The sequence below is a fragment of the Marmota monax genome, unplaced genomic scaffold, assembly GCF_021218885.2.
Source record: "Marmota monax isolate L192 unplaced genomic scaffold, Marmota_monax_Labrador192_F-V1.1 WCK01_AAM20220418_F8-fsc00190, whole genome shotgun sequence".
NCBI classification, from domain to species: Eukaryota; Metazoa; Chordata; class Mammalia; order Rodentia; family Sciuridae; genus Marmota; species Marmota monax.
Window position 1 is genome coordinate 2,916,629 of NW_026693010.1, and position 15,679 is coordinate 2,932,307.

The following is a 15,679-nucleotide window of genomic DNA, read 5'->3' on the forward strand; positions in this document are numbered from 1 at the left end:
AAGGGACAGCCCAACAAGCCGACCTTCCACACTGCAAAGGGAGGATGGCACTTGGTACACCAGGCAGCACTGAGTGTCCCAGGGCTCACGGAGCTGCAAAGGCCATGACAGGGCCACACCCCTTTCAAAAGCAGGGCTTCCCTAAGTGCTGTGGGCTAAGAGAGAGGGAACAGAGTACTGCCTCATGGGCAGGAAAACAGCAGGGCCTCCTGTACATCCATGAAAATGCAGAGGTCCAGAGGCCAGCAGCAGAGGGTCCTGAGGTTAGCCCGACACAGGCCTCACGTCTACAGTGTGGGCATGTGGGGAGGCCCTCTGGGGCATCCAGAATATGTGTGGGCAGAACAAGATTAGGACAGCAAGAAGAACTGCCACCCCTGAGATCTCCAGTCCCACCAGGGTCCTCTAGCCCCCAGACCACTCCTCCTGGGACACCCCAAACGCCTCCACTTCACCTACAAAAGTTAAATACTCGCTGCCTGATTTCTCTAATATGGATGTGCTGCTGGCATGCTGCTCATAGCTGAACTTCACTAACAATGACAGCCAGCCAAAGGTGGGCATTTGGTGAGCCACGCCCAGGAAAGCCACAGCTGGGGCATGTGGCCTGGCAAGTCAGGGATGAGCCTCACCCTGCCTCAGGGAGCCCCGCCCTGCTGAGACCCCAGCACTTTGAGACCCTCAGCTCAAAGGGCTCCTGTCGGAGAGGGCTAGTCACTGTGCCCTGAGGCCTGGGCAAAGGCAAGATCCTGGCCAGCTGGTCAGAAAGACAGCAGTTCTGACCACCACCTCCCATTAGTGTGCACAGGCTCACAGATGCAGGAGCACAGATTGATCCCCACACTCCGTGGCCCCTCGAGGCTCAAGGGTAAACAGTCAGCTGGGGGGTTTCTCCTTCACAGGCTCTTTCCCAACATAGAGGGCCCTGGTCCCCATAGTATAATCTCAGGAGGTTGTGCCCTTATGAAAGGGACCCCAACCCCAACCTCCCCCACATGAAGAACCCAGTGAGAAGGCACCATTAGGAACCAGGAAGCAGCCTTGGCCAGACACTGACTCTGTCGGGGCCTGGGTCCTGGACATCCAGCTTCCTGGGCTGCAGAACTGCACCTATGCTGTCTAAGCCCCAGCTGTGGTCTATTTGTTTTAGACTCACCGAGCTGGGACATAAGATTGCTGTAGTAAGCAACTTGTTAACATCTGTATGTGATATATTCAAATGCTGAAAAAGTTCCCACTTAAAGCCTGCAATTCAGAGTTGTGAAACCATCAGCACAATTCAATACATTTTTCAGCACCCCAAACAGAACACCCATGACCACAGGTACTAACTCCCTACTCCACTCCTGACTAATCTTTAATACATGATGAATTCAGTGAGTACCACTAGTAGAGTCAGTTAGTCACAAGCCTTCAACATGCACATTCTGTAAACATAAAAAGACCCTGTGAGTAAACACATGCTCCTAAAACAGTTACCAGAACCTACACAGTGGTGCACACCAGACAACTTGGGAGGCTGGGGCAGGAGCACCATAGGGCCAGCCTCAGCAGCTTAGCAAGGCCCGGCCTCAAAAAAAAAAAAAAAAGGGGGGGGGGCTAGGTGCAGCTCATGGTAGAACAACACCCCTGGGTTCAATGCCCAGTACCTGAAAAAAAGGAAAAAAAAAAACAAACAGTTACTAATAAGCTGCCACAGCCCACTCTCCTTGGGCTTCTTCCCAGTGAGAGAATCTTACAGTAAACCCACTAGCACACAGCGCCCTTGAAACTTGGACACTTTGGAAAAATGAAGTTGTTCCCCCGGGAGCCAGCAGCCAAGCACAACTCCAGAACTGCAGACCCTCAGGCCCAGGACAGGAACCCCACACCCCAGGCTCCCATGCTGCTGCCTCCAAGCCTGCAGCCTCCACAGGGAGGCTCCCCTCGGCTGCATCTGCAAGGGCTCCGCTCAAGACTGGCATTCACATGCATATGGACTGACATGTGAGGCACCTCAGCACCACATAAAATAAATAAATAAAGGTATTGTGTCCACCTATAACTAAAATAATAATAAGAAGAAAAAGACAACAAGCTAAAGAATGAAAAGAGAAGCTACTGATGGAAGATTCAAAATACGCACATCCAACAGAGGACTTGAGCCTGGACTAAAGGACTTCTACAAATCAGCAAGACAATGACAGCTTCTGGCAGCCTTCTGTTTCTCGCTTGCTTCCGGGAGCTCTGTGGTGCTCTGAGGAGCTCTCCTTTCCCAGCCCACACTCCACAGGTGTGGCATCTTCTGGCCCACTTGTCAGCGGTGGTCCTCTAGTTCGCTCCTGGGTGAGGAGGATGCCCTGCTGGTAGATGTGTGGTTTGTTTCTGATTGGGCAAACTTCAATTTCAGAACCTTTTTTTTTTTTTTTTGGTACTAGGGATTGAACCTGGGGTTACTCTACCACTGAGCTATATACATACCTTTTGGTTTTTTGTTTTGAGACAGGAGCCTAGGCACCACCCCAAAGCAAAAAGATGCATAAGTGGAAGAGAGGGAGAGCACCCAGGCCTGCAGTCAGGAAGAATCAACTTCCCTGGCAGAGTCATGCACACACCACCAGAGGGGACTCCAATCCTGAAGCACATGAAGAGACTAAGTAAAAAGACAGCCCTGGGGCTGGAGTGGAGCCCAGGAGGGGCAGGGCTTACCCAGCACACGTGAAGCCCTGGACTCGGTCCCTAGCCCCAAACCAAAACCAAAGACCCAGTACTAGAAAATTTAAAATATGATAATTAAGACACTTTTTGTTGTTTTGTAAAAATATTTTTTTAGTTGTAGTTGGACACAATACCTTTATTTTTTTGTTAAATATTTATTTTTTAGTTTTAGGTGGACACAATAACTTTTTTTTTTTTAAGAGAGAGAGAGAGAGAAAAGGAGGGAATTTTTAATATTTATTTTTTATTTTTCGGCGGACACAACATCTTTTTTTTTTTTTTGTATGTGGTGCTGAGGATTGAACCCAGGCCGCACGCATGCCAGGCGAGCGTGCTACCACTTAAGCCACATCCCCAGCCCAACACAATATCTTTATTTTATTTTTATGTGGTGCTGAGGATTGAACCCAGTGCCTCAAGCATGCCAGGTGAGCGCTCTACCTCTGAGCCAAACCCCAGCGCACAATACCTTTATTTTATTTACTTGTTTTTATGTGGTGCTGAGGATTAAACCCAGTGCCTCACACGTGCCAGGCGAACACTCTATGCTGAGCCCCAAGACATTTTTAACCAAAAAATAACAGATCAGCAGAATGGCGCAGGCAAAGGCAGAAAAGTGAACTGGGAGCTAGAGCAGGGGTCTTCTCAGGGAGGAGCTAGATGCTGCTACAAAACAGACAATGTAAAAACTGACAGAACAGGGGAGAGACACCTCCCAACAGAACCCTGGTAGGAGGAGGAGAAGCACCATCCAGCCTCATGCAGCTCCTGCCCCATGCCTACAAGTGCCAGGCTTACACAACTCTGGAGTGAGCTCAACCCTCCCAGCGCTAGTTCAGCACTACACAACATCCTTTGGAGGACAGAGGATGGAGGGCACTGGTGGTCACCTAAGCAGGTGCCAAAACCATTGTCACTGGAGAGAAGTGACACTGGCATCAGACATCCTGACGTGGGCAGAGGAGGGCACCCCACAAATCCACAGCCCTGGGAAAGCATCAAATCCAAACAGAGCAACCTTCCACACATGCCCGACTACGACTCCCAGTGTGCTCAGACCAGGAGGAAACAGACAGAGAGCAGCCACAGATCAAGGGGGGCCCCAGGCTCATACCAGCTCTGGCAGAAAACAGAAAGAAGGGGGGAATGAGAAGAATGGGGGAACTTTGGATTGGGCGGAGAGGGGTGAGGGAAGGGGCATGGGATAGGAAAGATGGTGGACTGAGACAGATATCATCACCCTAGGTACGTGTATGACTGTTGCACGATTGGTATCACTCCATGTCGTGAACAACCAGAGAAATGAAAAGCTGTGCTCCATTTGTGCACAGTGAGTCAAAATGCACTCTGCTGTCACGTGTAACTAATTAGAACAGATAATGAAAGGCAGTGTCTTCCATGGCCTTGGCCCCCAGAGCCCTGAACAGACCATGGGAATCTAACCCCAGCAGTGCACACTGACAGCGCAGCGGGATGTGTGGCTGGGCAGTGCAGCAGCCTCCATGCACATGGCCCCACTGCAGCACCACACCAAGCACAAAACATGCCACGGCCCAGGGGCTACTCACTCCAGAAACCCAGGTGACTTCAACAGCCACAAATCAATAGAATTCACCACATCAGCAAAATAAACAAAAAATAACATAGCCATCTCCATAGGTACAAAGAAGAACAAAGCAAAACAACACCATTCCTAATAACAAGATATTGAACATTTCACAATGAGGTCAGGAATGAAACACTTCTACTCAACACTATCCTAGAGAGTCTAGAACAGTAATAAAAGATATAATAATGCATTGAGAGTAAAAAAGAGGAAAGGTGGAAAGGAAGAGATAACAATGTACGCTCACAGACCTTGTTCTTGTTAAGGTAGAACACGCTAAGGGGTCAATGCAGTCATTCTTTACTATTTGACTTACAGATTCAATGTAATCCCAGGTAAAATTTGGACAGGCTTTCTTTTGGAAATCAACCAGCTGATTCTAAAATTTATGTAGAAATGCAAATTAGGGCTGGGGCTGGGGCTCAGCGGTAGAGCGCTTGCCTATCACGTGCGAGGCCTTGGGTTCGATCCTCAGCACCACATAAAAATAAATAAACAAAATAAAGATATAAAAAAATTCCCTTAAAAAAAAAAAGAAAGAAGAAATACAAATTAGCAGAAATAGCCAAAACAACAAGCAAAGAACAGCAGAAGGAGCTAAAGCACAGGAATCTGAGGACACAGCAAAGGCCTGTGAGATTGACAGCCAGAAGACACAGTGACATCACCAGAGTCTGCACAGACTCCCACACACAGCCAAGACAGTGGCGAGGGGGAGACAGCTATTCTGATATAGGGTGCTGGAAAAACTGCATCTTCATAACTGGAATGTGAACTTCAGCCCCAGCTTCACCATACATAAAAGACTGCTTTCAGGCTTTTCAGAAACCTAAACATCAAATTTAAAACAATAAACTTCGTGTGTGTGGTACTGGGGATTGAACTCAGGCCCTCGCACATGCTGGGTAAGCAAGTGACCATTGAACCACACTCCAGCTCAAAATCTAAAACAGTGAAGCTTCCAGATGAAAACAGGAGAATAAATTCACACCTAGGGCAGATAAAATTCTAACAAGTCACCAAAAGCCCTAACCATAAAAAAACAAATTCAAACTTCATTAAAATTTAAAATTTTATTTAAAAAAAAATTTTTTTTTAATTTTTTGTTCATCAAAAGATAACAAGGTAGAGGCTAAGATTGTGGTTCAGTGGTAGAGTGCTCTCCTAGCACATGTGAGGCACTGAGTTCAACCCTCAGCACCATACAAAATAAATAAATAAATAAAGATATTGTGTCCATCTATAACTAAAATAATAATAATAATAATAATAATAATCATAAATAACCTAAAGAATGAAAAAAGAAACTATAGATAGAAGATTCAAAATATGCACATCCAATAGAGGACTTGAGCTCAGATTAAAGGACTTCTACAAATCAGCAAGACAATGACAACCCAATTTTTAAAAAATGTGCAAAAACATTAACGGGTACTTCACACTCAGAGGATGTCCAGAGGGCCAGAAAGCATAAGCAAAGGTAGTCAGCTGGACTCAGAGAGTCCCCCCCAATCCTGCACTCCCACACCCCACCTGCTGTGCCAGGGCAAGGCTCCCAGATGCTGTGGAAAAGTAGCCTGGCCCTGTCCAATAAAGATAAGCACACACCTGCACCAGGACCAAAACCTCATTCACAGGTGTGTTCCTGAGAGAAGCCAGTCCTACATCCACCAAAGGACTGTGCACAGGAATGTGACAGCAGTGCGACAGGAACAGCCAAAACAGGAAACTGCATGTCCCTCATGAGGAAAACAAGGCCAACTATGGCACAGTCACATCTAAAATGCTACATAGCAATCAAAAAAAAAAAAAAAAAAAAAACTGCTTATATACTTTAAAAAAGTATGTTCTTGAATGGCCAAAACCCAGACCCCCTACTACAGTGAGTACTGCTGAGGTGCAGAGCCCTAGAAACCCTCCCTCGCTGCTGGCAGGAATGTAACCACGGGCAGCTTCACTCAGAATCAAACCTGCTCTTTCCATGTGACACAGCAATTGCACTCTGTGTGCCACCTGCACACAGATGTTTACAGCAACTTTATTCACTATAACTTGGAAGCAACCCAGAGGCCCTCAGCAGGTGATGGATGAATGAATGGTGTGGGGGTGGCTCAGCAATAGAGGGCATGCTTAGCATGCTCACAAGCTCAGGTTTGAGCCCCAGCACCAAAGAAGAAAAACTGAGGTCCACCCAAACAATGAGACACAGACCAGCTATCAAGCTGGTCTACAGAGAGGACTAGGAGGAAATCTTATGCACATCACTGAGTGAAAGAATACAGTCTGACAAGGCTGCATGCTGGGTGAGTCCAATTCTGTGCCCTTCTGCAAAAGGTAAAACTGGGGACAGCACAAAGAACCTTGGTGGCCAGGAGCACCAACAGGGTAACAGAGCAATTTCCAACAGGGTAGCTCCCCTTGGACAGGACAATGGTGGATACGAGCCGCACACACTTGTCCAAGCCCACAGTATGTCCACAGAAGAGTGACCCCAATGCAAATCATGGCTCATCCATGGTAACAGGTGCACTCCTGTGGCAGGGGCAAGGCCAGGGTGGGGAGTTGTGCATATGGGGCAGGGTACAGGGACCATCTCTGTACTTTCTGCTCAAGTTTTCTGTGAGCCTGAAACTACTCTAACAGCCATCCCAGTGGGAAGACAACCCACATACAAATAGGGAGTCAAGAGATTCTCTTCCCCAGAACCCTTCCCCAGCATCACATGGCATGTGCCCAACAAACTCAAAGTGGAGCCCAAGGGAGGGCACAGTGCAGGAGGCCAGTAAGGTAGACACGGCAGCCCTTTCGGTGGCAGGAGAAGCCATTCATTTAGGTCCATATTTACTGTTTTTTAGGAAAGGCAATCAAGACTTAACAAAAACAGCAATATTCTAAAGCCAAATTCACAGATTTCAAACAAACCCACCAGGCTGGAGTCAAGGGTGGTAAATGGCTGCATCATGAGCTATGCTCCAACAAGGGATGACCCTTGCTGAAAGAAGGGTGCCTCTGCTAAAAAATTAGGGTAGCCTTTCTGAGAATTGTCCTACAATGTACAACTTCCAATGTACACAGGGTGGGAGGAGGTGAGAAGCACAGAATAAGCAAAATAAAAAGACAAACCGTGGGCAAACCAGAAAAAGGTGGTGAAGCATTTTACAAAGGAAGATAATCACAAAGAAGTTGTACACACCTGTAATCCCAGTGGCTCGGGAGGCTAAGGCAGGAGGACACAAGTTCAAAGCCAGCCTCAGCAACTTAGTGAGGCCCTAAGCAACTTAGCAAGACCCTGTCCCTAAATTAAAAAAAAATGGTGGGGACGTGGGTCAATGGTTAAGCACCCCTGGATTCAAACCCCAGCACCAGAAAAGAAAGAAAGAAAGAACTGAGAAGCAGCAGAACCCCAATGTTTTGGAAATGCAGCCACCAAAGGGAGCCAGGTGCCCTTGCGTTTCCAGGGGGTTCTGGAAAGAATGCTGAAACCTGCCCCATTAGGCACCCACCCAAGCTGTACCAGATGATAGGAAAGAGATAAAGTTGACATGAACTCACAAGAACAAGCAAAAGGTCCCTGCAGTGGGGCAGAGGCTGACAGTAGGCCGTTCACACCAGGGCCCAGTGGGAAAAGCAAGGTGGAGGCAAGAACACCTGAGCAGGTAGGTGGTGGTGAAGTCCACACGCAGAGTGGGAGGGAGACGTGGCCCTGCAGCAGGCAGCCACCCCGGACCTCAGGGGAAAGCCCCAGGAGTGGTCTACAGAGGGCGACAGCTGAAGGCTCTTGGAAGCTGAGAACCAAATGGTAACCTGCATACGGTGCAGGACTCCCATGTGAGGAACGGGCTGCCTCCATGACAGCCATGCCCTGGGAGTTGGCACACTGTATAGATTTCCTACTTAAAGCAAGGCTAGGGTGTTTGAAGGAGTGTTTAGAAGTCAGATGGGTTATCTTTCTGTTTAGTTTCTGATTTCACGGTGATGAATGTGTCTGCAGAAAAGGCACTCTGCCCTCAGCTGGGTGTACTGCTCTAATCAACAGAGTAGGCTCTGGAAATAAACATGCACTACTGGGAACAAACGTAGAATCAGTGGCAGCAAAAATGGAGATAATCTGGGCAAGGACCAGAAGCACGGGTGGGCCATACCTGGGTGGGTGAGAAGACCACGAGTGCTACAAGCAGTGAGGATCCCATGTGAGTGCTCCGATCAGGAGTGCTAAAGCAGGCAAAAATGCACAAATCCATGTGCAGGAGGCATAGCCAGAGGCGGGTGGGAGGCTTTCCTGCCCTCGCTGTTAGCAGAACAAACAGAACCAAAGTCCACAGGGGTAAGCCCACAGCCCTACTCCATCCTCCTGCAGGAAAAAGATCCAAGCTGACCATTAGCTGGACCATGGCATAAGCTGGAGGCATTTGTTCAAAGGCTGAAATCCTACAGAACCTCATCTCTGCTAGAGAATAATCAAACTGGAAATCAGAAGAAAAGAGTTCACTACATTAGTCTATTAGTAAGTCCACAAGGTCAGAGCAAATGGCACAACGGGAAGCTAAGACGCGTTTCTGCTGGGAATAATATTCCCAAGCACTCCTACTCCTGTAGCAACTGGCCAAGGACTGGAAAAGCAATTCTACAGTTTGTTAAAGACTGGCACTACTATAAAACCTAATGAAAATATTACTGTCATGGCAAATTACTATAGACTTGCTGCTTCTATACTCAACTTGACTAAGACCAGGAACAAAGAGCTGTGGGCGCAACAGGGTCCAGGCACTTCTTTCTGAGCAGCCCTAACAGGGCCTACAGGATGCCCATGCAGGCTCTGATGACAGGGGAGGGGACTCAAGGAGCAGTTCCTCCCAGAAGTGCAGGCATCCCTGGGGTTGGAGGGTGACAGGCCATGGCAGGCCACAGGTGGAGGGTGGTGGCACCACAGGACCTGGAGCAGCAGCCAGCCACTCTGCTCCCATCTCCATCCCAGCACTGCAGCTCCGCCTGCTGCCCCACACCACTGTCAGCAACATCCATAGTGGCAATACCATTCTGTAGGGTCTGTGCTCTTGACTCCTTCCCCAGGTTCACATGGAAGCCACCGCCCAGGGTTGGGTTCTTGCCAGCACCTGGAAACACAGAAGAAACCGGTTAGCCAGAGCCTGATGGTGAAGACCCACGCCCCTTCACTGCATGCAGAACAAAGCATGGTCTAGTCTTTGTGCCGGGAAGGGACATAAGCCAAGCAGAGAGGCCCCTCTGCTCCACTAGCCCAGTGATATAGCTTGACCCCAAAGCCCTGAGGGCAGACCACACCTGTTTGCATATTCCAAGCATGTTCCTAACACAATATGGGTCCCAGTGAACTTCTGTCCCCCTGCAGCCTGGGGTGCCTACATAGTAGAGGCTGGGCCTCCGTGTCCCTCCCACAGCCCTCAACCATGCCCAGGCCAGGCATCTCAGAGGCTATACCACTGGAGTGCAGGCTCCTGGAGCCCAGAGATCACATCCTAAGTGGCCCCAGAGCTGCTGAGCCTTTACCCACTTGTATGCCACCCTCCCACCGAGAACAGCTACCTGGGAAAGCACCAGTGCTCAGTGTGGTCACAGCCAATTGAGAGTAAGCCCAGGACATCTCTGCAGGGCTTCGGGACTGGGACTCAGGCTACAATACCCTTTGAAAACATTGCGTGTACATATGGATGGTTCACCAGACCACCATCCCACTGGAAGCTGGATCTTCATATGCTTTATGCTGAAGTAAAGAAGCCAGGTAGTATGAGCACAGGCAGGGATGGCAGAACTTGCCTCTTGTCCCACAGGAGTAAATCTCGTGACAGCACAGGGGCCAGTACACTTACGACAAAGCACAGTCACAGGGACTTGAGGCTTCTACAATTAAGGACACATACACAAGACAACCAAACGGGGGACACAGGTGAAAAGAAATGGAAATGCAGAAGTGACAGGGAAGTGCATCACCCAAGCCTGGGACAGGCCCTCTGCAAGAGGCACGGGGTGGCCAGCTGCACCACAGGGACCCAGTGCCAGCCACAGAGTAGCATAGCACAAGCTCAGTCTCCTGATTGTCTGTGACATGCTGATAAAGATCAGCAGCTGACTCTCAGGTTAGTTGGAATCCAGCCAGAATCAGAGGAGGCAAGAAAACCCAAAAAGCAGCCCCAGGCCATACAAGTCTCCAGCCACCAGCAGGGGCCAGGGTTGGCCCTGCTGCCTCCTGGGCTTCAACATAATCCCAGGCCAGGGGAATGAAGGACAGCCACAAGCAACCCTCTGCAACAGAGCAAGGCTCCTGGACAAGTGGCAGCCCAGAAACATTCTGTCTGCTGTCCTGCCCAAGCGAGTCACTGCAAACCCCACAAGAAGCTGTGTGCAGAGTGAGTGGGCTAGCGAGCCGTTGACACAGGGACACAGGGAGACCCTGGGAGAGGCAGCCAGAGGGCAGCCCATCTGGCTGCGCAACTTTGTGCACCAGGAGCAAGGGAGGCTTCAAACACCATTGTCTCAACTCTGGGCCTGTAGAAATCCAACACAGGTCTCACTATCTGCATTCATTACCTTTGTTTTGTGATGGTGTTTTTTTTTTAAACTCTAGAATTTTTACACTTGAAATCTTTTAGAGAAAGGAGACCCATGACCGTCTGTAGTTCCATATGTAGACCAGGACAGCACACCTCAGCTCACCTGCTTCCAGCACACACACCTTCCAACCTTTATTTTTTAAAAAAGAAAAAAAGGCAGGCCACGGTGACGCATGCCTGTAATCCCAGCAGCTCGGTAGGCTGAGGCAGGAGGATTGTGAGTTCAGTGCCAGCCTCAGCAAAAAACTAGGTGCTAAGCAACTCAGTAAGACCCTGTCTCTAAATAAAATACAAAATAAGGCTGAGTGCCCTTGAATTCAATCCCCAGTACCAAAAAAAAAAAAAAGAGAGAGAGAGAGAGAGAGAGAGAGTCCCTGATGCTCTAATTTATTTATTTTTTATTTTTTAAGAGAGTGAGAGAGAGAGAGAGAGAGAGAGAGAGAGAGAGAGAGAGAGAGAGAGAGAGAGAGAGAATTTTAATATTTATTTTTTATTCATCGGCGGACACAACATCTTTGTTTTGTATGTGGTGCTGGGGATCAAACCCGGGACGCACGCATGCCAGGCGAGCGCGCTGCCACTTGAGCCACATCCCCAGCCCCGATGCTCTAATTTAAATGGACACGTGCTTTTAATGAAAGTCAAGTAATGCTGAATTAAGAAAAGATGCTGATCACCTGGTGTGGTGATGCAACCTGTAATCCCAGCTACCAAGGAGGCCAAGGCAGGAGTACTACAAGTTCCAGGTCAGCCTCAGCAACTCAGTGAGACCCTATCTCAAAAAATAAAAAGGGCTGGGGGTGTGGCTCAGTGGTAGAACACCCCTGGGTTCAAGCCTAACATAAGAAAGAAAGAGAGAGAAAGGGAGTAAGAAAGGAAAGGAAGGGGGCAGGGGGCAGGGAGGGGAGGGCAAAAGGTGAGGTTAGAAAAGGGAAGAAAAGAGAGGGAGGGAGGGAGAGGGAGGGAGGGAAAAAGAAAAGGACACTGGTCAAAGCTTAAACCCCTGAAGCCCACCTTCCAGGGACAGGGATTGGTGGCCTCCATTCTGGCCACCTATCTCTGCTCAGACTCGGGGCAGCCAGGGGTCTCCTTACAGAACAGGACCATGGAGAGACGCCGCGTTCAGTAAGAGGGTGACTTCAGCTCTGGCTCAGAGTGCAATGTAATCTCCTTGATCCTCAGTCTTCTCACTCCAGTGCTACCCAAAGCACACTTGCAAAGCTGCCAAGTCGCTGCCACCTCCCTCAGCCACGCCCACCTTGCCCTCCGCTCCCCCACCTTCACCCTCCGTGCCCCCATGCCCCTGTCTCTCCCCATTACCCCAGCCACCCGGCCCAGCCAGCACAGGCCACATAGGCTCTGGGAGCTGCCTCTTGACTGTGCTTTACCCCCCAAGCACTCACACATGACATATGAACCCACGCACAGCGGGAGTCATACATGGCTGGTATAAAAAGCACTTATTCAGCAAATCTCAGCATGTTAAGGGTCATACTTGGGCTTTCTTCTTTCATCTTTTAGAGAGTCCAAGGATGACCTCTGGCCAAAATTGCCAACTGCGAATGCCTGTCCTTCAAATACACTCTGCTTCTAAACCTTTTGGTATTTCTACAAGTTTTATAACAAAAGATTCAGGCAGGAAGTACCACATAGCCAGGCCTGGGTGAGAACGCCCCCTGGTGGACAGTGGGGGAGCGACCTGGAACTCCAGTCCACTCAAAGAGCCCTTAAGGGAGCAAAAAGTGCTCCCCAGGAAGACACTGGCCGGCTCTGCGGTGCAGACAAAGCCACACCCACATCCTGGACCAGAGCGAGAAAGGGAGCCAAGGGTGCCCCAAAAGGCCCCCACACAGCACCTCCTCTATCCCTCTCAGGGTTCTTCCAGCACAGGAAAATATTCATGAATCATGTCAATTTACCTAGCCAAGGAGTTACTGTTGCTGCAGTGACATTCCTTTGAAGGGGAGACACCTATCTGAGACCACTCTGGGCAGCACAGCAGGGAAAGGAACTCAGCTGGCCTTACTTACTGCTGAACTTGTCACCTACATGCACACCCAGGAGGCGCCTTGGGGCCACAGAGACCCTGAGTGCTGTGGATGAGGACCACATGACACCAGGAGAGTGCCTAAGGATGGCATCTACAGAAAGCTCAGTGGCGTGAGAACACTGCAGGTGAACAGCTGAACACGGCATCAGCCAACTCTCTTCAGCAGGCCATTCCCCAAACGCTCATCTGAGGTGATCACAACCTGACCAGGGAGGCCAAAAAAGTGGACCAGTCTTCCCTCACCCAGGTATCTCCAGGATGGAATCCAGTCAGCATTTCCCGAGAACAGATACCTTCAGCCAGGACATGGCAGGACTCTCAAGGGCCACAGAATACAAAGAGACTCCAAGTCTTTCAACCTGGGGACAAAACCTTGCCAGACTGCCAGGCCCACATTCGGCTCCCACCACAGTGACACATGGAGGGCTGGAAGGCCGCAACATTCCACAGGGGCAGGCAAGAGTGGCTCCACCTGCCAGGCCCTCACCATGGCTGGGACAGTAAGCCTTTCCCAATTCCAGCAATGGGGCATCTGTCACAAAAGAGTCTAGGGAAGCAGCACCAACACTTACAGACACCTTGATATAAAGGACCAAGTGTACAGCCATTGAAAGTTCTAATTATAGTGGCTGGGGCTGGGGCTATAGCTCTGTGGTAGAGCACTTGCCTAGCATGTGTGAGGCACTGGGTTCGATTCTCAGCACCTATTAAAAATAAAAATAAAGTTCTATCAACAACTTAAAAAAAAGAAAGTTCTAATTATAGGGCTTGGTAGAGTACTTGCCTAGCATGTGTGAGGCCCTGGGTTCCATCCCCAGCACCGCAAAAAAGGGAAAAAAAAAAATTCTGATTATGGAAATCAGAGATGCTCCCAACCCACCCACATATGTTCTGGTGACAGAGAAGGTTTGCTGCTCCCAGCAGAAGGGGTAGGTGCTCCCTGTGCATCAGCATCCTCAGGAATGATAGAAGCAGGAATGTGTGTGCCACCACCCAGTGACAGAAGCAGGCTCAGAGATGCACAGCACAGGACTCTGGGGTGTGTGCTTCCAGGAAGTCCTATTTTGCCCCCATAATCCTCACATATGGGAGTGAGCACAGACCCCCATGGAGCGGCACAGCCTTCTCCAGGCCTGCCCACAGCCTTTTGTTTGGCCACTCTGGGCCAGCAGTTCTGACAGTCTTCCCTTCCCTCTGCACAGACTGTGGTTTCTGAGCAGGCGCTCCTGCTGCAGGTCCTGCCACACTACCCTGACATCTTACACATTCCAGAGTAACCTCTAAGCTAAGTGTCCAGCTTCGTTCTCAATAAGTTCTTACACTTAGGCAAGACAGTGGCTTTAGACCTAGAAAACAGCCATTCATGGGAAATCTTGGCTTTCAGGATGAGGCTAGAGGAAGGGTAAGCTGGGCAAGGGGCTCTGGGGTCCTACTCAAGTGCTGGAAACTGACAAGTCTCCAGTTTCGGTGATTGTGTAATCATGCTGAGGGAGAAGAGGGATGCCAGGTGGGTACCTGGGAGATGAAATGAATGCCCTGAGCAGCCAATGCTCTCCTACTTGGACCCAACCTGCACCACCCTCCTCTCCCTGGGGCTAAGAATCACAGCCCCAAGCACCTTCCCAAGAGCTTCAACTGTTGGTTGCTGGGGCTACCTCTCCTTGGAGAAGTATTTTAGTGCCTCCTAAGAACCTGTCTGATCATCTGTTCAAGGCTCCTATGACAGACTTCCCAGTATGCATGGGTGAGAGCTCACCCCAAACCTGCTCCACACCATGTTCTCTTATACCCTAGGGACGTACTGAGGACAACAGCTCTTACTAGGCCATGGGGCCCCCTACCACAGTGCCTTCCCACAGAAAGCCCTATGTGTCTGCCACCACCATGATTTGTTTTATTACTGCTGTTATCACCCCAGCAGGCATCAATGTCCTGGCAACTGTGACAAGGATGCAGACAATAAGCCACAGAGCCACTGTTCCAGCAGTCTGGAAGACTCCCTTGGGAAGTCACCCACAAAGAACAAAGGCTTGTGTGATGAGTGAAACAGACCACAGGAAAGGAAGAGCTGGAGGAAAAACGCAAACCCAAAGCCAACTGGAAAGACCAACCACACTGATAAACTTCAGGCAATACAAGGAGAGAGAGAGGACAGACCTCATCACTGGTAAGGAGGGAGGATGCCACTACAGGCCCTGCAGGTGTCAAAGGACACAGGAGTGCCACCAATAACTCTAGGCACATAAATTCAACAACTAGACCAACTGGCCCAAATTGTCAAGAACAAATGACCAAAACCAGCCCAAGGTGAAACGATCTAAAACCTAACAATAAACTCCACTGCCAAAGAAACTGAATTTCCCATCTGATTCAAATGTATGATATGTCAAGATCATTGTACTGGGCTGGGGTCGAGGCTCAGGGGTAGAGTGCTCACCTAGCACCTGTGAGGCCCTGGGTTCAAACCTCAGCACCACATAAAAATAAATAAAAAAATTAAAGTATCGTGTCCATGTACAACTAAAAAAAAAATTTAAAAAAAGATCATTATACTATCATGTGTAACTAATTAAAACAGATTTTAAAAAAGTAAAAAATAAATAAATAAATAAGCTGAATTTATAACTGTGAACTTCTGAAGATGAGACCTCCAAGCCCAGATGGCTACACTGATGGATTCTACCAAACTCTTAAGAAGAAAATGAAAATCAGATCTATACAATTTCTTTCAGAAAATAA

The 15,679-nt window shown here is 49.1% G+C and overlaps 1 protein-coding gene across 8 annotated transcripts in view; it reads right to left on the reverse strand.

Annotated features, from left to right (window-relative positions):
• The window catches only part of Brf1 (BRF1 RNA polymerase III transcription initiation factor subunit), a 64,099-nt gene that overhangs the window by 45,858 nt on the left and 2,562 nt on the right, over nucleotides 1-15,679 (reverse strand). For 6 of the 8 annotated variants that reach the window (XM_046453210.2, XM_046453208.2, XM_046453207.2 and 3 more), the window contains exon 2: nucleotides 9,337-9,417. In XM_046453210.2, coding sequence (XP_046309166.1) covers nucleotides 9,337-9,417 — 81 coding nt within the window. Of the gene's footprint in view, nucleotides 1-9,281; nucleotides 9,418-15,679 lie in introns of those variants that run through there. The other 2 variants (XM_058582289.1, XM_058582288.1) reach the window with 2 other exon arrangements.